At 40.2% G+C, this 24,862-nt stretch overlaps 2 protein-coding genes across 6 annotated transcripts in view; both read left to right on the top strand.

Moving 5' to 3' along the window:
- Positions 1-1,620: 1,620 nt before the first annotated feature.
- On the top strand, positions 1,621-6,226 carry LOC308400133 (E3 ubiquitin-protein ligase TRIM39-like). The gene is made up of 2 exons (XM_080887632.1): positions 1,621-1,795; positions 3,699-6,226. Exon 2 carries the CDS (start codon positions 3,701-3,703, stop codon positions 5,558-5,560), a length of 1,860 nt encoding a protein of 619 aa, XP_080743758.1. The 5' UTR covers positions 1,621-1,795; positions 3,699-3,700; the 3' UTR covers positions 5,561-6,226.
- A 4,182-nt stretch (positions 6,227-10,408) lies between these two features.
- LOC308400053 (ELKS/Rab6-interacting/CAST family member 1-like) overlaps positions 10,409-24,862 on the top strand; it is a 148,822-nt gene continuing 134,368 nt past the window's right edge. For all 5 annotated transcript variants that reach the window (XM_080887531.1, XM_080887530.1, XM_080887529.1 and 2 more), the window contains exons 1-4: positions 10,409-10,671; positions 19,930-20,750; positions 23,030-23,107; positions 23,313-23,468. In XM_080887531.1, the coding sequence (XP_080743657.1) occupies positions 20,247-20,750; positions 23,030-23,107; positions 23,313-23,468 (738 nt within the window). In that variant the 5' untranslated portion in view covers positions 10,409-10,671; positions 19,930-20,246. The remainder of the gene's footprint in view (positions 10,672-19,929; positions 20,751-23,029; positions 23,108-23,312; positions 23,469-24,862) is intronic.

The following is a 24,862-nucleotide window of genomic DNA, read 5'->3' as shown; positions in this document are numbered from 1 at the left end:
CCAGAAATTAAATTATTTGCAAGACTCTCCAGAAGTTGGCTGCAGCTCAGCCGAGCTGGTAATGGACAGAAGATGAGATGAGAAAGTGAGACAGGAGGTGGTGGAAATGGGAGTACAGTACACAAAAAGGAGAACAACAGTAAGATGGTTCACTCTCAGAGAAGGCTGTTTAATTTACTGGCTATCAAAAGAAAATTGAAAGGGAGAATATGGACTGATTTTGAAATGGCCCAGATTCAGGTGAAGTCACAGGTGCTATTGGATCATTGTTATCTCCCTGTAAGGACTGTCCACCCTAATGGAGTCAACTTGCATGTAAGCCTGATTAATGATGTAAAAAGGTATCATCTCAGGAAAAAGCACAATGGTGCCAGCAACTCAAATGATTGAAAATGTTGTAGGAGTAATAAGGCAAAATGCCTCAAAGTCACCCCTGATGGTGAAAAATGACAATTGCTATCTAAAACTGCTTTCTAAAGTACCTGATATCTGAATTGCAAAACTTTGGGGGCACGTTTGCACTGTGCAAAGGCATCCAATGATGTCGTGGAGAACAGAAATATGGAAAATGTGACAGAAGCAAGGCTCAAGTTGCTGGAACCACTGAGGGCAGTGCTCCTCATCGAGGTAAGAGAGCAGCCAGTAGAACTGTCAACGATACTCTTTACTTTTTTAGAATAAATAAAAAACCTGAAATTAGTTTTTGGCACCATAAGTCTGTAGCCTATAGATTAACAACCAATCTCAAAATACTTGATGATCAGTCAGGCTGACAGTTTACACAGTGTGTGCAGTGTCTGATCATTTCAGTTTGTGATTTTCTACAGGAATTTTTTGCTGTATCACTGTTTTAGTCAGTTCAAGTGTGAATCTGCAGTGACACCATCTTATAAACAATTATGTTGGTCAGTTCAACAAGAATGCCTCTTTCATTTGACTGTACCCGTGCTAGGCATCCGGCATAAAATCTTTATCTTTGCCAAATAAAGCAGATGAAGGTGGTCAACTTGGCTCTGGCAATTTTGGCAGGTGCTACCGTTATTGAAATCTTCCCCTTCTGAATATCATTTTTTAATGCTGTTAGTTACAATGTAAATGTAGTCATGCTTTAAAATGTTTGTTTTTTAAAACCAAAATCATCCTGTGATTTATCTGTCTGCATGACTTCAACGATCCTGTCTATACTCCATATGGACACAACTACAAGATTTGTATCACAGAGTTCTGACACAGCAGTGATGTGACAAGTCTTCCCTCTGCAATTATCCCACTAGACAGGAAAGCCGGGCTTGAGAATGTAACATCAGAAAGAAAAGAATTAGAATAGACTAAATCCAGGGATGTGTAGGCACAGCACTGGTTTATCCCTGGAGTTCGGTTTATTTTTTATGCTTGAGTTACTCGTATGTCAGTGTTAGCTTAACAAAGAAAAACAAAACACACAAAACACACACACACACACACACACACACACACACACACACACACACACACACACACACACACAAAACCCTTCAACACAAGGACTGGACTGAAAAACATTTTAAAACTATTGCTCAAGACCACTTTTAAAAATTTCCTAAGAAAGTCTGTCTCTTTAGAAGTAAAATATAAAGAAATTAGGGGTTGTTATGCAAAAATAAATAAATAAACAATTTTCTTTAAAAAAAAAAACAACCCTATTTCCTTCGGAGACTGCGCATTAACTGATGGATGATGAAATGGGAAATGAAACTGCACGCCTAATGTGAAAAAGCTGCATTTTGTTTTAAACCTCAACGCTACATTTGGGCAGGTAAGCTTTGACATTTTTTTTATCTTGTGTAATTTCTTTTAAAACATTCCGCAAAGATAGTTGAAACGCCGACGTGATACGGTCAAAACTGGGCGAGGTACGACGGCAGAAATGTGAACCCATCCCCGGACTTTGACGTTGTTTCCGCGTAGAGCTGAGCTCTTAGACGGTCTCTGATAAAGTTAGAAATATAGATTTCTTTTATGCTCTTCTTCTTCTTTTTTTTGGCAACTAGTATAGTTAGGTCATGGTTGTGAACAAACGTCCACACAACGTCGTCTTTTCGACGTACACAGCCTCGTGTTAGCGATGTGCCAAACGCTAATCCGCAAAGTCAGTCAACTTCAACAAATCTCAGGGTTTTGTGGTTGTGCTTTATGAATGTGTGTGTGTGTGCAGTAAGTCACAAGCAGAACACTTTGCTAAAGCTAGTACGATAGGCAAAGAGCAGCAAACTTATTTTTTAAAAACTGTTTGTCTTTTAATAACATGTAACTTTGACTTTCCGGATCTCCACCATGGGATAAGTTCCGTATTTTGCCAGCATAGACTAGAATAGGTTGCTACTTGCCTTGATTTTGTTCTTAAAGTTTCAGTGGAGAAATAATGAATGTGCATATAAGCATATCTTACAACTTACAACATCTTTGTTTACTGGTTTTGACCCTATTTCTATTTATGTCTTACACATCAAGCTCTTTTTTCTTCCATGAATAACCTGTTTTAAGCAGAGATAATTCTCAAATGAAATATCAAAACAAAACAAACCACATTTACAATCTGATAATACCAGAAGTATCACTTATACATGCACTGGCCAATACATTAGTTACACATTACTGGGCTGGGTTAGCAGCAATGCTCAGGTAGGCTGTGGCGTTTAAATGATGCTCAGTTGGCATTAAGGTGCCCGAAGTGTGACAAGAAAATATCCCCCACACCATTATCCAGCCATCATCAGCCTGAGCTTGATGCAAGACAGCATGGATCCATGCCTTCATGTTGTATATACCAAGACACATCTTCCAATCTTCTGTTGTTCAATTTTGATGAGCATATGTGAATGGCAGCCCAGTTTCCCATTCTTTGTAAATGGGAGTAACGCCTAGTATGGTCTTCTGCTGCTGTAGCCCATCTGCTACAGGGTTCAAGATGCTCTTCCAAGTGCCTTGGCTGTGTAGCCACTGTATAGCATCAACAAGGAATTATCACCCAGAAAACTGGCTTCCTCAGGATATTTCGTCTTTTTCAGACCATTCTCTGTAAACCCTAGAGATGGTCGTGCAGGAAAATCTCAGCAAATCAGCTGTTTGTAAAATACTCAAACCAACCCTTCTGGTACAAACAACCATACCACATTCAAAGTCACTTAAATCACCTTTAATTTTCATTCTGATGCTCAGTTTGAACTTCAGCAGCTCATCTTGACCATGTTGATATGCTTACATGCACTGAGCTTCCTCCATGTGATTGTCTGATCAGATATTTGCATTAATAAGCAGTTTGAATGGGTGTCCCTAATGAAGTGGCTGGTGAGTGTATGTAGCATATTGTAGTAATTCAGTAAATGTCTTAATTAAATTTTTTGGTTTTGGTTTTATATAAGACGGTGCTATAATGTTTAAAGTTACTACTAAAGTGTAGAAGAGCTGACCTGTTGATTTTTGTTTTTACAAATAAGGAATTTAACAAAAAAAACCAAATAATTATATGATATCCAGAATGTTGTTTTCAGTTGTGTTTTCACTAAAGTAAAATATTAGGTCAAACAGATTAATCTCAGCGTTGCTAGCCATATATATGTATAAGTTTTACCTTGAAAGACACTTTTTTATATACAATTTAATGTTTTGTCTATTTGAAATTCTAAGTCGTCTTCATTCTTTGTTCGTTTGTTTTTTAGTCATGGCCTCAGCCAGCAGCTTGCTGTGTGAGGAACAGTTCCTCTGTTCAATCTGCCTTAACACATTTACTGATCCTGTCACTACTCCATGTGGACACAACTACTGCAAGACTTGTATCACAGAGTACTGGGACAGCAGTGATGTAACGCAATGTCCCCTCTGCAAGAAGAGGTTCCGCCGCAGACCTCAGCTTCAGGTCAACACAGAGTTCAGAGATATGATGGAGTGCTTCAACAGCATGAGAGTAAAGGATGGAGAGGTTCTTGCTAAACCGGGGGAGGTGCCCTGTGATGTCTGTATCGGACCAAAGCGAAAGGCCCACAAGACGTGCCTGGTGTGTTTGACCTCATATTGCCAGGCCGACCTGGAGCCTCATCAGAGAGTTGCAAGCCTAAAGAAGCACAAGCTGATCGACCCCGTATCAAACCTGAAGGGCAGGGTGTGTCAGAAGCATGACAAGATGTTGGAGCTCTTCTGCTGCACAGATCAGGTGTGTATTTGTTTCATGTGCTTGAAAGACGACCACGTGACACACGTAACCATCCCCTCCGAACGTGCTTTCAGAGAGGGGAAAGCCCGGCTTGAGAGCTTAACATCAGAAATGAAAGCAATGGAAAAGACCAAATCCAGTCATGTGAAGGAAGCCAAACGCTCGGCTCGGCAAAACAAGGACGAATCAGAACGAGAGGTAGCAGATATTGCTGTGGTTTTAGGAGCTCTGGTGGCCTCTCTGCTAAAAAACCAGGACGAGCTAATTAAGCTAATCCAAGAGAAGCACAAAGCAGTAGAAACACAAGCTGAAACCCACATAGCTCTGCTGGAAGAAGAAGTAGATGAGTTAAGAAGGGGGATAGCTGAACTGGAAGAGTTTTTACAGACAGAAGACCATCTCCATTTCCTGCACAGCTGCTCGTCCCTCCACTACGTTGCATTCAATAAGGACGTATTTAAACCTCTGTCCCACGGTGTGCCTCCTTTTACAGACAGCCTTTCTAAAATGAGTCAACAGATATATTTGGGGATGGTGAAGAAGTACAGTGCTCAGATAGAAAAGATACTCAGTAAAGAAGTGGGCATGCTTGTTTATGAGCTCAATTCGTCTGATGGCTGTGATGCTGCTGAACAGGCTGCTACAGCAGAACCACTAATGAGAGACAATTTTATTGAAGGAGAAGGGATATCAAGAGAATATGATTTTGAAGAGGAGTGGAGACCACCTCGGGACAAGCTAATGATGATCCAGCTGTGTAATTCGATGACTCTAACTTTTGATCCCCATGTAGCCCATCCAATACTCAAGGTGTACGAGGGTGGCAAAAAACTAACACTTAATATACGTTTACGGCCTTACTCTCCTCTTTTTGAGCGACCATTTTTAAATCAACCCTATGTCCTTGCGACTGAAGGATTCTCCTCAGGCAGATTCTACTATGAGGTTTGTGTCAGCAAGAGTAAAGTCTGGACTTTAGGAGTGGTCAAAGAGTCTGTGAACAAGCACATGGGTTTTCCTCCCACCCCCAAAGATGGAGCCTGGACATTAAACGCACGGTACACTGGATGGGATGTGCAATATTTTGCCTGTGATTCCGAGATTCTTCTTTTGCATGTGAGACAGACACCCAAAACAGTTGGTGTGTTTGTCGATTACGAGAAAGGAGAGGTCTCGTTCTATGACGTGGATACCAGAACCCTGATGTACTCCTTCACAGGATGTACCTTCACTGAGAAACCATCAACATTAAAAGCTCTTCTGTATTATCTGCTTGGCTTTCCTTTAAGTAACAGGTGCAAGCTGTATCCTATTTTTGGAATCTTTCCGATAGGTAATAATTTTGCCAACCAAATATCCATCACAACTTAACTGTGGACCTCACAACTTAAAGTGCCACGTGTCATTAAGTTGTTATCACTGAGGAAGAGGCTACGTGCTTTTGAATACATAGTGCTAAACATGTTCTGCAGCCAAGACCTCATAACAATTTAGAAGCAGCAGACGTAGTAGTATGACATAGTAACGGAGGACGGATTCATGTACAAAGTAGTTATAAACATAAATGGTTGCATTACCTGTATTTAGCCAGTAGGTAGCACCATTGTTTAGCCATTGTGCTGATGTGCTGCCTTACAAATAAAGGGCCTTGAGGGTGGCATCATGGGAAATTAACTGCATTTATAGTCAAAAATGCTTATATACATATTTTATGCACATGTTAGTTTTGGACTCATTGTCTACAATTTTGCTTTTGACATCACTGACTGTCAACATTTTTACTGTCTTGTGTAATTCAGTCAACAATTTTACTTTTCTTTCAACTTATCATCAGTGCATCCAAAAGCAGAGCTGAAGGTTCTGAGTTTTCTGTACAGAGTTTACATGTTCTTCCAGTGAGTGTGTGGGTTTCCCGATGGACTGACGACCTCTCTGAAGTATAACCTCTCCCTTTACAGCTGAGAGCATTTATGAAAATGACTAGATGGATTTACAAAATGCCAAAAACCATCATCTGACGACAAGCTGGGTTTTTTGGGGGGGGGGGGGGGGGGGTTTGTATCTTGTATTATACTGCTATTAAAAATCTATTTCTTAGAAATTTCTTCTGGACCTTTGTTTTCTGTAACTTCAGATTATATTCACCTATGCCTTGTTTATGAATGCCCAACACATGGAGAATGTTAAAAAAAAAACTTTAAAAATGCTCACAGTTGAAGTTTGCAAACACAGTTTACAAAACCGTGTTGGTCCACCTCTCTCAGGGGGAACTTTAGCCAGCAGACTATTTATACCTTTGTTGTCTGACTGACTGGCGCCGAGGGAACTGGGACACTGTAAATGTGTGTCTGTGTGCATGTGTACTTACTTAGCATCTAGTTGGAAATATTTCTTTAGGATCAGGTGTTAATAGTGCATTAGAGAGACAGATAATGCAATACACTGACTGGTCACCTTTTGCCTGCAGAACTGACTTAATTCTTGGTGGCATACATTCAAAAAGGCGCTGGAAACTTTAATCGGAGGTTTTGGTCCATATTCTGACCCTAACATGTGAGTGTCAGAGCAGAAATCAAGATGCCGAGCTGACAGTAGTGGCAAACAGTGTGGCCTTCTGCTGCCTTAGCCCATCTTCTTCAAGCATTCGGAGATGCTCTTCTGCACACCTTTTTTGTAATGTTAGCCTGAAGCAATCTGGCCATTGTCATTTGACCTCCAGCATTTACAAGGCATTTTTACCTAAATGACTTCTGCTCTCTTGATATTTTCTCCTTTTTGAACAAATCTCTGAAAACCTTAAAGATTGTTGTGTTTAAAAATTTCTAGTAGATCAACAGTTTGTGAAATACTTCCACAACCATGCCACATTCAAAGTCGCTTAAATCACTTGTCTTCCTGATTCTTAGTTTGAACTTTGTCTAAAAGCCTCAATGATTTGCTGCCAATGTGATTGACTGATTAGATATTTGAATTAGCAAGCAGTTGAACTGGTGCATCTAACGAAGTGGCCAGTGAATGTAGAGCAAGAAGATGAGGATAACCTTATGGGAAATCTACAAACATACTGTATGCATGCTGTATTCCAGTCATTTACTCATCAAGCAGCTAGCTCCAGGAGTGCCATAAATCTGAAGTATAACTTACGAGCATCACACTAAAAAGCTGACAGGCCCATTCAGTAAAAGCACAGAAATAAATTAGTAAAATTGATCTTACTACAAATCAAATGTGCTGACTGTCATATGGTATGGAATAAAGAATAACGCAAGACCGACGTAGCTACATTTTTTTGTTGAGAATTTTTGTCACGGCGTGGTGCGCCGGTGTGTTTTTTGAAACAGGACCCAAAAGCAGATGTGGACGAGGTGTTGCAGGTTTAAACAGAAAGCGATCCTTTATTTGGATGATTGCAGGGGTTAAACAAGGAACCCTAAGCAAACTAAATAACACTAAGAAACAAATACTATGAAGTTCTATGACTATGGTGGGGATAACAGACGCCCCGACAATGACATTCAGAAAACAGAGGACTTAAATACACACATGAGGTGATCAGGGGAAGTGGAGACACATGAGGAAACAGCTGACTAGGATAAACATAATGATGCACAGGCAAGAGTAAAACTAACCACATGAACACAGAACACAAGACCCTTTTCAAAATAAAACAGGAAACATGCAGACTTAGACACGACAACACAACTTAACAGGCCTAACACACATAACAGACTAGACAAGGAACCAAACATAACCACACATGACGCATGAACCAGGGAAACTTAGTACAGGGGAGATGACATAACTAAGAAACAGGACTACACAGTAATCTAGAAATTAACTAGGTGAACTAAGCTAAGGCACAAATAAATACAAAAGATACATAAACTCAAACACTGGGTCGCTCGACCCAGGACCATGACAATTTTGTTAAAACATAAAAATACTGTAGACTTTTATGATGAATCTGGCTATTACTGATCTAAAGAAACTAAGGTTTTCATCCAAACGGCCTTCTCACATTCAAGTTAAAATAGTACTCATCCTCAAATCCATCATCTGATAAAATCAATAAAGATCCATTAGTGTGGAGGAAGAAAATCACATAGCCAAAGGTTTACTTTATAAATCCTCTGTGACTGATAGGATAAAGGTTAACTTTACTGGTATTGCCTTCCTTCAGATAAATCCTTGTGCCGTCCTTTTAATGGCCGAGCTTTTTTTCTCATCTTAATATAGATTATTTATGTTTTGGGATGTTTTTTTACCTGCAGAAAAGAACATCAATACAGGGCAGCATCTAATAACATTAGTTACATTTGTGTTTTACAAGTCAGAGGGGCTATTTGTTCTGTCAACAAAAGAACAGGTGATCACCTTGAGTCAGTGTATTAGGTAGTTAACTAATCATACCACATTTATTTTTAAGTCACATTAAACACCTGTACGGACAAATAACATATACAATTTTGCTTTACTGTTTTTTAAGAGTAAGTAAGTTCACATGGACAGAAGATAAATTAAAGGACAAGCCTGAACCCTTGACCACTACAACAACAGGATCCGGTGGCTCTGTTGGCATGGTTTGCGGCCATCGAGAGAAGAGTGAGTGTAAATTAACACTGCTGATTTGTTGAGGATGATTATGATATGACTCATGCGCTACGGCCTTCACAGTCACCAGATCTCACTCCAGTTGAACACTTATATGAGATTCTGGACTAACGTGTTAGACCGCACTTTCCACCAGCATCATGAAAACATGAATCGGGGGAATATTTTTGGGAGAAACACATTTCCAAAAGGTTTGGACAGGGACATGTTTACCACTATGCAGCATCCCCCCTTTATTTTACAACAGTCTTTAAACATCTGGGAAAATCTGAGAGATCAGCTGCTGGACTGTTGGGAGAGCACCGTTGTCCCATTGTTGTCTGATATATGATTCTAAATGCTCAGCAGTCCTTCTTTGTCATATTTTTTTAATGTTTTGTTTCATGATATGTCAAATGTGTCCTACAGGCAGGCCAGCTCAGCACCCAAACTCTTCTAGCGTGAACTATTCAACCATCTATCACAAAATAGATGCAGTATGTGGTTTAGGTTTCATCACTGATGGTGTCTTTCCAAAAGTGCAAGCTGACAGTTCACCCTCCTACCATCATCCTTTTAAACGAGCTTTGGCCCGGGGAGATCCACACCACCGCTGGCTGAAAAGTGTCCCAGTCCATGATAGTAGGTCGTTTACAGGTTGCTGTAGACACTCACTGTTGCACTTCTCTCGTTACCTCCTCTGTATTTGTTGATTACAATTTGAACCAAAAAATTTAAGTTTGGATTCATCATCCCGTAATTTTCAGTCCATTTCTTGTGTATTTTGGCATACCTCATCCTTTTCTCCTTGTTTTTCCCTTTTTTAATATTTCTTAAGGAGAAATCTGCTGTAGAATTTTTATTAGGCCTGAAACTTCTTTTGTCTGCCACACAGTTTGCTTGATTTTTTTAAGGATCTCAAATTTTTGGGTAATAGCTTTTTGGGACTAGCCTTGTTGGCACAAAAATAAATAAATAAATTTTATGCAAGCTAAACAAGTGGTAGACATACCACTGGTTCGTCCCTTGAGTTAGGTGGCTTTTTTATGTTTTTATGCTTACCACTGACCTTATTAGGTCTAAAAAAGAAAGGAAAAGAAAACAAAATTCCTGTGACTATGATTAGGTAAAGGGATTGGACTAAAAATGAGTGAAAATGGAGCCAATGTCCAAAGAAAAACTTTGACCTTCAGAAGCCTGGAGTACTATTGCTCAAGGCCACTCTTTAAGAAATAATAAAAACAATAAGTCTGGCTCCTTGGAAACAGAATATATAGAAATGAGGGGTGGCTCAAGACTTTTGCACAGCAGTGTATGGATGACAGAACTAAAGGAAACCACAATAGGTTCATAGGATCAAACCCAATTTCTATTTGTCGGCAAATTCGGGAAATATAGTATTCTCAGGTATATTTAAATGAAAAAGCAGCGATTTAAAAAAAAAAGTGACACATCACCACGTGATAAATGGATAATAATCATGAGGTGTTTTGTCATTGCGACTTTTAATGAGGATGGTTTGACGTGCACGAGGGAGAGGGAGGGAGAGCGGGATGGAGAGGTGGAAAGGGGAGGGGGCGGGGTACGTGTCGGAGGCGCGCGCTCCACCGTCGTGACGTCACGGGAGCGCCCGAGCAGAGCGGTGGGGAAGCCACCAGTGGTAGAGCTGGCAAAGACGGAAAAGAGGGAAAGATAGAGGAGATAGACAAGAGACGGAGAGGAAACGGGAACACAGCCCGAGACAGAGCGTTTCACCTCGTTTCACCGTCACCACACGCCACTTTAACCCCTGACAGCAGCAGAATAACTGAAGAGTGTATGTGACTGGCCTTTTTTCCCCCCTTCTCTTTTCTTATTTCACAACCGAGGGCAGGGACGTTAACACAGCCGCAGTGAGTACTGGAAGTTCCTTGCCACTCTTGAGTGTGTGCGTATGTACACACATGCATGCTTTATAACACAGGCCTTTGTGTATCTCTGTGTTTATTTGTTGTGTGTGTGTGTGTTGTAGTCATATTGGCCACTTATTGGGTCAACCCCACATGTGTGGTGTCTCTCTGCGTGTGTGTGTTTGTTTGGATTTGAGAAATAACAGGAACACGGGCACTAACATAATTAAATAATTAATATTTGATGGTCTCCTTTAAGCGAAGCAGCAGCAGAGGCGGCAGCAGTTTTGGGTCAGCTGTGATGGGGCTCTCCGTGCGTGCTTGACTGTCATTGTGGTACAACGACAGTGTGAGCTCCCCCCCCCCCCGCTTTTTTATTGTTCAGTAAAGCAGTTGTAGCTGTGCAGCCTGTAGACTTACAACACTACGTCTTGTATTGTACCTCCAAATGCGATTATCAGTCTGCTCGGCGTGTTGCAGGCGGCAGATGAAGCTGACAGCCCTTCTCAAATCCACGCTATGTGGCTATAATATTTCTGTAACATCACAGCGCCCATTTACTGACATTACTGTCTCGGGTTTATCTCATGTGGTATCGCTGATACGCCCTGGGGCACTTGAAGTGTAGGAAGTCGATCGCTTGAGTTAGTGTTTCGTCTCTTCCCCATAATAATCCCGTGGAGACTTTTTTTTTAGTTGTGTTGCAATATTTCCAACAGGATGCTTCAGCTCTTTGTCAGCTGACAGATTGCACGCACTGATTTTGCAAAACCAGTGACAACAGCGTCTTTGCAAACTTTAGCAAAAACATAGATTTGATATGATCGTGTTGATAAAGACAGGACGGTGGGTGGTGGTGGGGAGTGGGGGACGCTCACAGCTCCATTTCTTTGCACCGCCCCTCCTCCGGGAACATCCACTCAGGGAACTGAGCTGCTTCCTTCCATTGAGTTTATTGTAAACAATGGACATTTTTAAAAGCCCAGGCTCCACACACCTTAGTCTGACGAGGCCTTGATGTCATTCTAGCACTCCCTTCTTAGAGTTAGGTTTAGTAGCAATACTAATATGTTTTCTTTTAGCTTAGCATGGCCTGGCTGCAAACTTTTGACACCGACTGAACAATTTCCACACCCCTTAACAGTGTCTCGGTCTCCCTACATCAAAGGTAAAAAAAAAAAAGGGTTTGTCTTGAGGGCCTGAGGCTTTGCAGCAACACCAGCATGTGACACAGAAAGCAGCTCTTCTTATCACAGACTTTGCTTTTACCTTAAGACCGTATAATCTTTGGTGGTTTGTTTGTTTTTTTAATCACTCTGGCAGGGTGAGGCTGTTCCTAGATGGGAAGATGGGTCACCCTCTCCTCTCGCTTTTACTCTTGTTTAGCCTGGCAAGCTGATGATCACATTCTTCTTTAAAGGAGAGCCTGGGGGAGTTGCACGCTCACTTTCTCTTCCATTACACACTCCCAAATTAGTTTTGTTCTTCCCTGGCTTGCGTTAATTGTCTCAACGGTACATTTTCCATATTTGTTATGTAGGCAGAAGCCAAGATTAGATAAGCGCGGTGTGTTGCTGCGTCCGTATGACATCAGTGTATATTTTTTGTGCATGATGTGGATGTGTGTGCTTGTGTACGAGTTATAGTGCATGTATGCATGTATGTTTGCCCAGCCCGCATCTTAGATTAATTTCCTGTGGTACACAATAGCCTGGAGCTGATTGTATCTGTCCCTTATCAGTTTTGGGCTTTCCAGTGACTAAGCCATATTATATGTGTTACAAATAGGACCAGTGGCACGGACCAAAGTTGCAAATTTTATATCTGTATCATGCCAAGATATCTACTGCCTAACACTGAATTCACTGTTTACATAAAGGCCTCTTTCAAGGCATTTCAGAAAATAATCTATAGCTGATCCTAAATAGACTGTCTGAAGTGATAAAGGTGGGCTTTTTTTTTTTTTACTAAAATCACACAGAAAAGTGTTACAGGTGTTAAAAATATGTTTAAATGCATTAATCAGTATGGATGATGGTTTCTTTTTGTGGCATCAAGTCAGATATCCCTAATAATGCATTGCTTAAATACAAACAGCATCATGGGATTAGCTATGAAGTGCACAGTTGTCATAAATGAACCCCAGTAATCTTAAATACATTGTGATGTAGTGAGCAACAATACTGGGAGTGACCTTTGGCCTAAATCTATCAAGCTGCTCAAATAGAAAATGGACTTGTGTGAAAGATAAAAGCTATTATCCTTCACCTGGGTTAGGGTTAGGGTTAACCCTTACCTGCAAACCATTTAAAAAAAGCTTTTAGTCTGACTTGCGTGAGTCCTAGGTGCCTTCTTGGTAAGGTGTTTCAAGTTTGTTCAACTGTGATGCACACCAGAGGGAAGACCCTCTGGTGTGCATAGACTGGCACTGTCATAACCTGGATGGACCCAGATAAGCAGCAGAAAATGTATGTATGGATGGATAAATTAGAGCTATAGTGTCATTACAGCACTTGTAGCTTAAAAATGAGAGTAACCACTAAGCCACAAAGGTTGGATAAATGTTGGATAAATGAAAATGTGAGTCAAAATGTGCGCAAATGTAACTACTCTTGAAAAAGAGCAGTCGGCTTTTCAAAGGAGTAATCCTGTTGCAGGTTTAAAAAAACCCTAGTGAACAGCCGGCATCTCTTTAAATCTTGCGTTCGGAAACGAGTACGTCTCTCCCCTTCAGCGGGGCTGTCGAGATGACTTTCAGTGTGATGTGTAACCCCGGACAGCACCAGTGAGTCCTTTCCAGCCACATCAAATCACAACGAGCCTGACAGGAACAGAGAGTAATGGAGAAATAGTAATATTCAACATGAACATAATGTGTTTTTATGAGCCCCAGTCCTCAGGCGGGAGTCGAACTTTGTCAAAATTGTCTCCCACACTGAAATACCAGCCGGCTAAGTATAGGTTGAGTGGTGTGTGTGTTTTTGTGTCGCACTGTGCGGTGTGACGGACGGATGTGTGGTTGCCACATAAATAGAACATGCTGAACACCTTCAGGAATGCTGATGGTAAAAGAGAGAGGCAGTGAGAGGAAGCGAAAGCATCAGGGAGACAAGGGAGAGTCAGAGAGGGAAAGGAGGCATTATAGGAATGAGTGTGATGAGAGAAAACAAGACATTCAAGTCTAGGTATTCTAACCAAGCACCATCTGCCGCTCATATTAGGTAACGAAATCAAAAAAGCCTTCTTTCTCGACCAGATTTTCTGTTTGAGCCATCTAGGATGTCTGCCTGGTCCTATCACAAACTCTGCATTTGTATCTGCATCATTAGAGCTAATTAAAACTACTATAATCAATAGTCTTTTTTTTATCTTGGCTGAAGATTACATGACTGCTTCTATGTGTTTAAGATAATCAGCTGAGCTGCAGAGCTTTGTATCACATTATAGGTAGTTTTGATTTTACAGCATACATTTTTATCCACTCATAGCACTGTTTTCAGCTGCAGCAGGGAGCTGTTTATTAGCATAAAATCTCTAAAAACCCAGCTCAACACTACTTACCAGTCACTAACTGCTAGACAGCAATGCTAGTAATTATATGGTAAATACCCTGGAGCCTTTAGCATCTAAAAACCCTTCTGTTTCCATCAGAAACTGGTGTAAAACAGCCAGAAATAGTGAGGATTGGATATGTATTTATTAGCTAGGGAAAAGTAAAATTTTGATATGAAGTATAACATTGTTCTGTAGGTCCTACATATCTTGTTGTCTCCTAACAAGTTAACTTTAGTGAAGTGTAGTTATACTGTTATTGTATAGAAAGCTTCTTTTTTTTTTTTTTTACTGAAAATGCCCAAAAGTTATTTATTTGTCTGGGATTAGATTTTGACTTACACATTGATCTGTGGTTATTTTGTAATACAAAAATAACTGGGGTTTTTCCACTCTCAATGTACATAATGGATGTCTACACTCAAAATTTAAGTGCTTGCCGTTCAACCATAAATACTTCTATGATTGTTATAGTTTCAGCATCTAAGGGTGCACGAAATTGTTACCGGATTATCAGGTCAGAGCAAATCTTTGGGGAGCCTTTCCATTTTTGTTAAAGGCCTGAAAATCTCTCAGTGAGCTCCTGACAACCAAGGTCACTGGTTGGCAAGTGGTCACCGGGAGCTGCTTTGGTTGCTATCAAATTGCCATACTCATTCGTAGTATCGTGTATGGAAGACATCTTTTTTGGATGTACAATTTTGGTCCACTGAAGGGGTTGTTTTGTTTCTTTTTTTCTACGTCTAATGAACGTCTAGTGTTGATGTCCGTAGGAACTCTAAGTACGGGTTATTTATAATCCAAATGCGCTCATTGTGGACGTCTTTTCAATGTCAAACCTAGACTCATTTTAGATGTAGTTTTTATGATGCTTCTATAGGCTCTGTTGTCCAATATTTCCAGAAGGTGGAGGACACATTTTCTTTACAGAAACAGATATCTCAGTGGCGGCGCAGGCTCTTGACGCTAAAACAAAAGTGAGCAGCTGCACGGTGGATTTCGAGCAGGAATGTCCCCAGCTTCTCGTAGGTAGTTTGCATAATGTGCGTATCAACAAAGACCGTCGAGCAGATAGTCCCGTTCATACACACACACTTGCACAAACTTCTTGTACTTTCTGTCGCAACTTCTCTACGTCCTGCTGAAACACTGTTGAACCATGTGTGAAATAAATAAAGAAATGAAATGAATCACAACCACATTTACAACCGCATTAGCTGGGGAATACACAGATTGCTAGGAAGTCGCTAACTGGTGTTTAGACCTGCGTGACTGAAGCCATAATCCCATTGTACTCAGATTGTCTATAATTCACTTAAAGGGCACTCACATAACAGCTAAATTGTCAAAATAGTTTTTTTTTAGACCTGTTATAGACAAAATGATCAGTTTTAATAGTCACAAAAACATTACTGATGATATGTATGGAATAATAATAACCTTTTCTCACAAAGAAGCTTGCCCATAAGACATCCTGGTAATCCATGTTGATTGGACAGTTGAAAATTTATGACATGGCATGCTCCAAACAATAGATGAAAGGTGCATAGTTACATCAAACTTCTTCTATCAAAAAAAAGAAAAAGAAAAAAGAAAAGTGAAACTGGAAGTTCCAAGAGTGGGAGTTCTTAGAGACTGTCTCTTCTTGCACCTTCTGATTCGTTGCTATTATGTTACCAATCCTTGGTAGTTTAGTTGGGTATTTTAGAGGTTCAAGAAAACATTAACAAAGCAAGTGTTGCAACTTGCAGCCATCTTTGATGCCCGTATCTAATGAACAGACAGAATCAGTCACCTTATTTCAGTGATCACTGGTAAAGGTATAGTATAGTCAGATCCAGTAAAAGTTTCTAAAAGGTTTATCAGTTTTTCCCAAAAAAATAATGTTCAGAAAGCTTCCCCCCCCACGAGCCTTACTTCTATTACACTTGAGCACAGTGCACAACATTAGCGATCAGTGTGTCAAAGTTCCAACTTGAACAGCAGCTCCAGTTGAAATGGCCGTGAACCTCAGTTATATGGATGTGTCAGTAGAACAGCATAATAAGCTAAAATGTTTCCCGTGTTGCGTGTCATTGTTCTAGAATTCTCTGGATTTTCAAAAGACATTGTGGCTTTAGCAGAGCACCACAGAGAGCTACATCAGCACCAATACTGAAAACTGCTCAAACAATATTTCTAATCGAATAAGGCAAAAAAATAAAAATAAATTTACTGTTTAATCGTTCACACTGATTTTCCCAGTGTCTTCAAGTGCAGCAAACTCCAGCTGCTGATGAATACTGAAAGACGGAAAAGCTCTGATCTGATTTAAGCCAGTGAATAGACCTTAGGTGTAGTTTTACTGTTTCCAAGGTCAAGAATGACCTCATTGAACTTTCAGTGTAGCATTGTTTAATAGATGTTTCTTAAGGCTGAGCAATATTGCCCTTTTTACATTTGTGAGAAATGGCGTGAGGAAGGGCAAGCCTCTTGACAGATGGGTCTTTGAGAGTCATATGCTAGTGCTCATTTGATCTCATGATACCAGCTGCATCATAGGTGGGTTTGTGTGAGTTGTTGTTGGTGTTTTTGTTGTGTATTTTTGGACCTCTGGCTCTGGCTATCAAACCAACAGAAGCCTCAACCTGTGAGATACACTGGTGGTTTATTCATGTGACCCCCAGACTTGAACATCAGAAAACACAACACAGGCAGTGCTGTGTTTTCCATGAGGTCCTCAAGGAAATAAAAGTAAAGAGAGTCTGTGTATGTGATAGATTCTGACTGTACGTTGTGTACCCTGCCTCTTGTCCAATATCTTATTGCCACAACCACTCAGTGCCCAATGTAGTTTGTCAGTCATAGCAATTTGAAAATCAGCCTTGTATGTGCCCACAAATGCTTAAATAAAACCTAAAAAAGACTTTGACTCTGTAGATTTTTCTATTAAAGCAAGAATTGGGACGTGAACACTTGGATTATCTACAGGTCATCAGATCTTTAGGGAAGGAGGAAGAAAGCCCCCAATCCACCCTTTCTGTCTCCATCTCCACAGACTCATGTTCAAATCAAGCGTTAGATGTATCTGTGTTTTTAATGACACGATCACTCACTGCGGAAACTTGAAATGTTTCTATTTGGATTTTTTTCTGTATGGATGGATTCAGCTCTCCGTATATATTCATTTTACTCAGTTTTGATCTGTGTGAATGTGCATGTCCATACTGTATGCCAGTGTGTGCATGCGTGGGTGTGTGCCTGTGCTAGAGGGAGGTCTTTGGCCTGTTTCTATCCAGGTGTGTGTTTTTGGCCCGTGGGGGGATAGAGCAGATGGTCCCTGTTTTTGTTTCAGAGTGTATGAGTGTGTGTGGCTGTAACTGACTGGCTGTCAGTAACGTTTCCCTGGCCAAAGATCTGTGCCTAGCAGAGCATCACTGGGGAGTATACGCCTGTTTAAAGCCAGGCTCGGGTGAAGGGAAATTCAGATTGTTTGACTGAGGGGCTGCACAACTCACATACTCAGGGAAACTAATTAAATAATAAAACTAAGGAATGGATTTTTTTTTGTTTACATCTAACTTTTATTGCTAATATTATTCTTTTTATTTTGAATTGATGCCCCAAAGTAAATGCAACAATTTAGATATGACCTTGCAGATAAACATCAGCTTCAAGATAAAACAGCTATATGTAAGTAGAGGGTAAATATTTCTGCATTTTCTGTAAGTATTATTGTTTAATAGTGAAAAGGCAAGGCGCAAGAAAAACAAGTTTCCATTCTTGTGTGCGCTGACTGTATCTGAAGCTGCACTTCTTGTAAGAGATATGGATCGGATGACCAGTGTGGGTGTCCATTGGGTCCACTGACCTGAAGATAACATCACTGGCTTAAAGAGTAGCCAAACAATGAGAAATTCTGAAATTCTATACCGACGAGTATACAGACCAAATTGTTTTAGAGTTTGAAATATACTCTGTATACTAAAGATGGGTGTCAGCACAGGAAAATAACTAAGTCGCTCTAAATAAAAGACTAATAAGATATGGAAACATCCTCCAGACTGAAGCACTGATTTGTTGGATGGTGTGAAAGAGAAAGTTTTCACAGGTCTCTGCAGAGTCCTGTGAAAAATCCACTCCATGATTCAGTAGCTTGTGGAATAACCTTTAGGAACAGTAACTTGAAGTAATCGTTTTCTGCATGACTTCATCATTCTCTGTTGTGGAGGAATTTCGGCCCGTTCTTTACACCAGAAACAGCGTTTCAGTTGCTTTTTGGGCGATTGCAACACCTTAATTCTTTTCTTTTTTTCATCTTCGGATCTCACATTTTTTTCTCTTTTCATCAGCCACAGTGTTGTAGATTCGCAGCTGTTTCTAGGATCGTCACCAACATCGCCAAAAAACATATTCGAGGGCTCTTTTGTAGTGAAACAAACTTATAGAAGCTGTGAACATGCTGTTAAGTTGGGAATTTTAACACAAGAGTCTGCATTTACTCACTTTTACCATTTTCCACCCCTAGACATTGGTGCTCAGTCTGTAACTTAGTCCACTCGATTCATAATTAGTGGGTTTCACATACTACATACAGTTTTGAAACCCTGGAAGCTTATAGCCTTCATGAAAGGAAGTTTGAAATTTCAGAAACCTGAAAGACATTTATCACAAACATGTGAGCCCAGGCTCATAAATCATGTTCAAAATATTTGGGATTACTCCTTTAAATTGATTACACAGGCGAGCGCAGCCGGGATGGCGTGTTTCATTTTTAGCACCACAATAAAAAAATTTAAAAGAACTGTTTGATGTGACTGACTGATCAATTTTAGTAAGTTATTTTTTATCCAACACACACTCGCACGCACAATTACCACTGTAACTGATCTCTTTATTGAGGCTTTAATAGAAATACAGACTGCTGGAAATTTATTCATCATCTTTTTTAAACACGATTTTTTTCTTGGCATCTTATTGCATAATTAAATTGAATTAAATGAAACAAACAAGCAAACAAACAAAAAAAATGTAACTGACTGAAATGAACAGAGGCAAAGCAAAGCTTGTTCCAAATATGAAGTCAGCTGATTGAATGTTATCTGATGCTGCACAGCTCTAGGACACAGTGTTTGATATGGTGCACGGTGTGAATAAGAACAAGGCATAACGGGTGGTGGAGAGACAAAGCAGCCTTTGTAGAAAAAGAAATCAGCCTTAATTTTTTTTTGCTGTGAGTGTGCATATACTGTAGCTCAGTGTAATACTCTTGCCAGTAAGGTCGTCCTTTAACCTGCTGTTAATTTATGCTGACATCTGTGGCAGCTTTACGCCTGGCTGCTAAGTGTGCCTTAAGTGTCTTTGTGGACACAGTTTTGTGGCCACTGCTGCAGTGCAAATGCTGCAGCAATGACTGTCTGAAATAGTCAAGCTTCCATCTAGAAACTCAAGAGGCATTTTCAGTCACATTTTGTCTTGTTAGCAGATTAACATAAAAAAAAGTCATTCAAAATAAAAACAAGTAACGAAACCTTTGCTATGACCGGCAAATGTTGTGCAATTTATTTCACATCAGATCGCTTTTGTATTTGCTAGCTACACTCAGAGATGTGATTACCCAGCTACTGTGCTGAACCAAACCACAGCCTAGTAAAAATCGTATTCCTTTGTGCCTTAAGTGCAGCTTGTCTTTGTCCAGTAATCAAGTCTCTTCATCTCTTTTCTTTTTAGGTGATCCCATCATCCAAGCCCTTGTTGACTGCCTCGCTTGCTTTATCCAGAGGGATGCCCTATTGATTCCTACTTTCTAACAAAGCCCATGGATTACAGCAAGGGTGTTGAAAAGGCCTTGATCACAGCTGCATCACCACTATGACATATTTCAAGTCAAAAAGAGCCCAAGTTGAAGACTGACTGATTTTCTTTTTGTGGGGGACATCCATCTAACTTTTTTTTTTTAAAATTTTGAGCATGTTTTTCTTTGATTAAGTTGATTTACTTGTTCGATCACACACATCTCTGTAGTGCACGCCACTCTTCCTGTCACCATGTACGGCAGTTCCCGTTCCGTCTCAAAGCTGGATGTTGTTGGATCCAATGGGAACGGGTCAGCATCTGGGAGTCCCGGTCGCTCCCCACGCCTGTCTCGCTCCCCACGTTTAGGACACCGGCGAAACAGCAGCAGCAGCTCCACTGGAGGACTTACAGGCACTGGTAAAACCTTATCCATGGAGAATATTCAGTCTATTAATGCTGCCTATGCAACTGGTGCCATGTACTTCACTGACACAGCTGAAGACCCGGTCGGCGTTGGGAGTCTGAGCAGTGGGTTGAATCCCTCGCTGCCCAAAAGCACCATGACCCTGGGGAGGGCTGGGGCCAGGGTCCCCTATGGGGTCAGAGCGGCTGTAATGGGGAGTAGTCCTAATATAAACTCTGGAGGAGGAGGAGGTGGAAGTGGAGCGCTTGTACCCAGTGATGCAATAGCGTTTGGTGGGGAAATGCAAAACCAGTCTCCACAGGCGGCTACTGTGCCTCACTCTATGAGACAGGTAAAGTGCTGAATTTTCTTATTTTCAGGACAGAATTTTGTATATAGCATATATGACATACCTAAAGTGTGGTAGAAGGGAAAACATTTTCAAAAGGTGCTGTATTATGTAAATACCCAATGGTGATTTTTCTAGTTCAGCTTTTTGGTTTTGAGATGTCAAAATTCACTTTTCTCTCAATTTAAGCAAAATACAGAAATCTGAAACAAGCATTAAAAAAGAGAGAAGTGTCGGTGATAAATCTCAAACTCATTTTACATCATGAGCCACATGGGACCACTTTGGTCTTAACTGACCAGTTAGACTCCTTTTTCTGTCAGAGTAAAGAAGTATAGAAAAATTTTAATATCAAAAAGAAATTTCAGCAATAAATGTCAGTTTTTCTGCATAGAAAAGAAACGCTGCTTTGAGCTTAAATTGTAAAATTATAGAAAAAGTTGTGCTAACTCACTGTGCTGACTGTCCTGCAATTATAAAATGGATAATTTTTGTTAATTGATAGAATGCCCTCTTTTTTTTTTGCAATCCTACTGCAGTAATCATGGATTTCATTAGTAAATAGTGAATAAACAGGACCCTCCTGTCATTTAATTGTTTATCTGTTACTTATTTACTTTGGTGTAGTATGAAGTGCCATGAGGAAGGTCCGTATCAGTAAGAAAAGCTGTAAAACTAATGAAAATACAGTTAAAAAGTCTAAAATTTATGCGCTTCTTCAAAAGCATTTTCCAAAGCAATCCAGTTGGGCACTTTGGAGTTTTAGGCTGATCAATTATGGCCCTGTGCCTCATGTTTAACACCCGTGGTCTAGATGCAGCATGTGGGATTTTTGAGTTGAATGGTTAATTTTTCCTCTTAAGTCCGCCCTACACCAAATGAAACAACAAAAGTGTGGGCATTCACACAGTGTGTTTAAATAGACTAAGGTCTGCCGTCCTACTCCCTCTGCACTATTAGTCATAACCTGCTAGCTCATCTCTGAAGAGTTAGCTCGCCTCCTCCACTTGTTTCTTATTTCTTTAAAAAAGCAGCAAAAATAAAATTGATCTCTTCAGCTGTAATTACTGTTACAGGGTTTTCTATTCTGCATTTCACACGCATGTTTTCCTTAACCTGGTCTACTTTTGCACTTGCAAAACTGGCTCTGCGCACAGCCTAGAAACCTCAAATAAGTTTTTCAAAGCCAAAGCAGAGTCTGTTTGTTAAAAATGAATCTGAGTTCTGTTTAATTCTTAATAGAGTCGTTCTGGTGGTATCATGAATGAAACATTGATATTTTAAACATTTTCTCATTCCTGGTGAAATGTTTTATGTAGTATATGAAGGGAATTTAAGCAGTTATTCATGACCTGCTAAAATACACTCAGTGGCCTCTGTATTAGGTACACCTCGCCAGCACTAGGTATTTCCTTCATAATTGCCTTAACTCTTCATGGCATAGATTCAACGAAGTGCTAAAACTATTCTTCAGAAATTTTGGTCTATACTGATGTGATGGCATCACACAGTTGCTGCAGATCGATCAGGTGTACATCCACGATGCACCTGTTCTACCAGACTGTGCTATATTGAATTGAAATCTGGTGACTGTGGAAGCCATCTGAGTGCAGTGAACTAATTGTCATGTTCAAGAATCTGTTTGAAGTGATTTTAGCTTTGTAACATGGTGTGATATCCTGCTGGAAACAGTGTCCTCATCAGGAGATGGGTACACTTTGGTCATAAAGGGATGGATATCGTCAGCAACAGTGCTCAAATCGGCTGTGCACATTGTGAACTATGGGGCCCAACCCCTGGCAAGGAAATATGTTCCATACTATTACACCATCACCATCATCCTGAACCATTGATACAAAGCATGTCCACATACCTAAATGCAAAGTCGCTGCCATATGATTGGCTGATTAGATATACAAGCAGTTAAACACATGCACCTAATGAAGGGGCTGATGGGTGTATATCTCGAATACCCTGTTCTGATCTTCTAGCGATTAATTATTTGCCTTGTTAGACTTTAAAGGCAGTAACTCTCCCAAATGGCTGCGCATGTTTGTTTTTTCAGATTTGTGTGGAATTTCAGCGTCAGCTGTTGCTTTTGCACAGAGTGCTTCATGTTCAGTGTTGTCGTCCAAGATCACTTCACAAACTGCGAGCAGTGGCAGCTTCAAACAGAAAAAATGAAAATGATACGGATGAGCAGAAACTTTTAACATTAATGGTGAAAAACATAGTGGACTAATACTGTTTGTGTGTGTGTGTGTGTGTGTGTGTGTTCTCAGGTGAGAGAAGGTGCAATGTCAGACCTTCAGACTCAGTTGAGAGAAGTGCTGAGGGAGAACGAACTGCTGCGCAGAGACGTAAGAACACTTGTACTCGTACACCCACGGCTATGAAGATAAATTCATTTATAATGCAACATATGATATCTTCTGTTTGTTTCATTGTGACCTCCTGTGGGAATTGCTGTTGTAAGATTATAGCTATAAGGAGAATTTACTTATGCAAACAAATAAACACATTTATTAACATGAAGTCACTGTGCTTGATTTTGTATTCCAACAGCTAGAGGCCAAAGAGTCCAAGTTGAGTTCTTCTATGAACTCCATTAAGACGTTCTGGAGTCCAGAGCTGAAGAAAGAGAGAGCGCTGAGGAAGGATGAGGCCACAAAGATGGCTGTCTGGAAGGAACAGTACAGAGTCGTACAGGAAGAGACACAGGTAGGGAAATGATGTGTGCGTCTGTGTGTGCTTGTTTATGTCTCTGTGTGTTTCTGTGTTGCAAAATCTAATACAGTGATTCATTGTTTATATCCCTGGACTGTCTTAGCTCACTGCTCAGCTGAAGAACAAATTAAGACATGGACAGAGCAGTATGCCAACTTTAATATCCTGTTTAGACTTCAGTTATTTCCCCCATCATTTCAGCTCATCCTGGATTTGTAGAAAGTCTTTATAGCTGTTGCTTTAGACAGCTTTTAGCCTCAACTAGCTCTGGCATAGCTCTTCCTCTCAATTTAGCCCCATTTTTTAAATGCAAAAATGCTAAAGAAATGATATCCTGATAATTTTTCTGGACTGTTCTGGTGGATTTGTCTTGCTGCTGCAAGGCATCAGCAAAGATGAGTAAACAGATGAAATAGGCTGCTTGGTTGGGGACTCCCAGCTGTCTGTTGTTGCTGAAGCCATCTGGATAAGAAAGCGATGCAGCAGGCTGAAATATTACACAAGTGATGACACGCAGACATGTGCACTTGCAGTCACTCACACTAAGTAACACAGCATGGAAGATGCTAGCAGCAAAGGGCCAGCAGTTTAGAGGTACTTCACAACGTGACTAACTGAGAAGATACGAAGACGCAGTTTCCCCTGTTGCCTTCTCCCTTTCTCGCTCTCTCACTTTCTTAAGCTTTGGAAGTGTTTGTTGCACTTAAGGGAACACAATGTGTTGTTGTCAACTCACTTAATATTTTTACTTTACCTATCTCTGTCGGCTTTACTCCACAGGAAGAGGAGGTGAACTCAAAGGGAAAGGAGAAACTAGCACAAGCATAAATGACAACGCTAAGCAATGACTCTAAACTGAACTGAAAACAGAGTAGTGAAAATAAATAGGACAAATAATGCAAAATTGATTTTTTTTTCTTTTGTTGTTTATTTATCTTGATACTCTTGTCCAATTCAGTGCATTTATAGACTTGCATGTCCAAGCCCAGTGTAAAAAAAAGAAAAATATGTAAATAAAAAATAAAAACAGAATGCAATGATTTTCAAATCTTATAACAGAAGCTGTCAGCTGATTTTAATTCGATGGGAGCAACATGTGTCAAAGATATGAGAGATGGAACAAAAAAAATATGGCAAAAGAAGCAGCGGTAAGAACATTTTGAAACTAATTATGTTAAATGGCAATAGATAGAATGCAATTATCTGGAATAAAATGCATCTGTAATTTCAGAATAATGTTCCTCATCTTAGAATTGCCACGACTATGAATAATTGAAAATCTAGAGAAATCTCTGTGCGCAGGGACGGAGGACAATACTTAATTTTGTATGCCTGTGGCATTCAGGCCCTCAGATAGCACTGGATGAAATAACAGCCATGATTCTGAT

This window comes from Rhamphochromis sp. 'chilingali' (genome assembly GCF_963969265.1).
Source record: "Rhamphochromis sp. 'chilingali' genome assembly, chromosome: 7".
NCBI classification, from domain to species: Eukaryota; Metazoa; Chordata; class Actinopteri; order Cichliformes; family Cichlidae; genus Rhamphochromis; species Rhamphochromis sp. 'chilingali'.
Note: the sequence above shows the minus strand (reverse complement) of the source record. Positions and strands in the feature narration are given on the sequence as shown.

Bases quoted from the DNA above. Each gene is read 5' to 3' on its own strand.
- LOC308400133 (XM_080887632.1), top strand. From the start codon at position 3,701: ATGGCCTCAGCCAGCAGCTTGCTGTGTGAGGAACAGTTCCTCTGTTCA.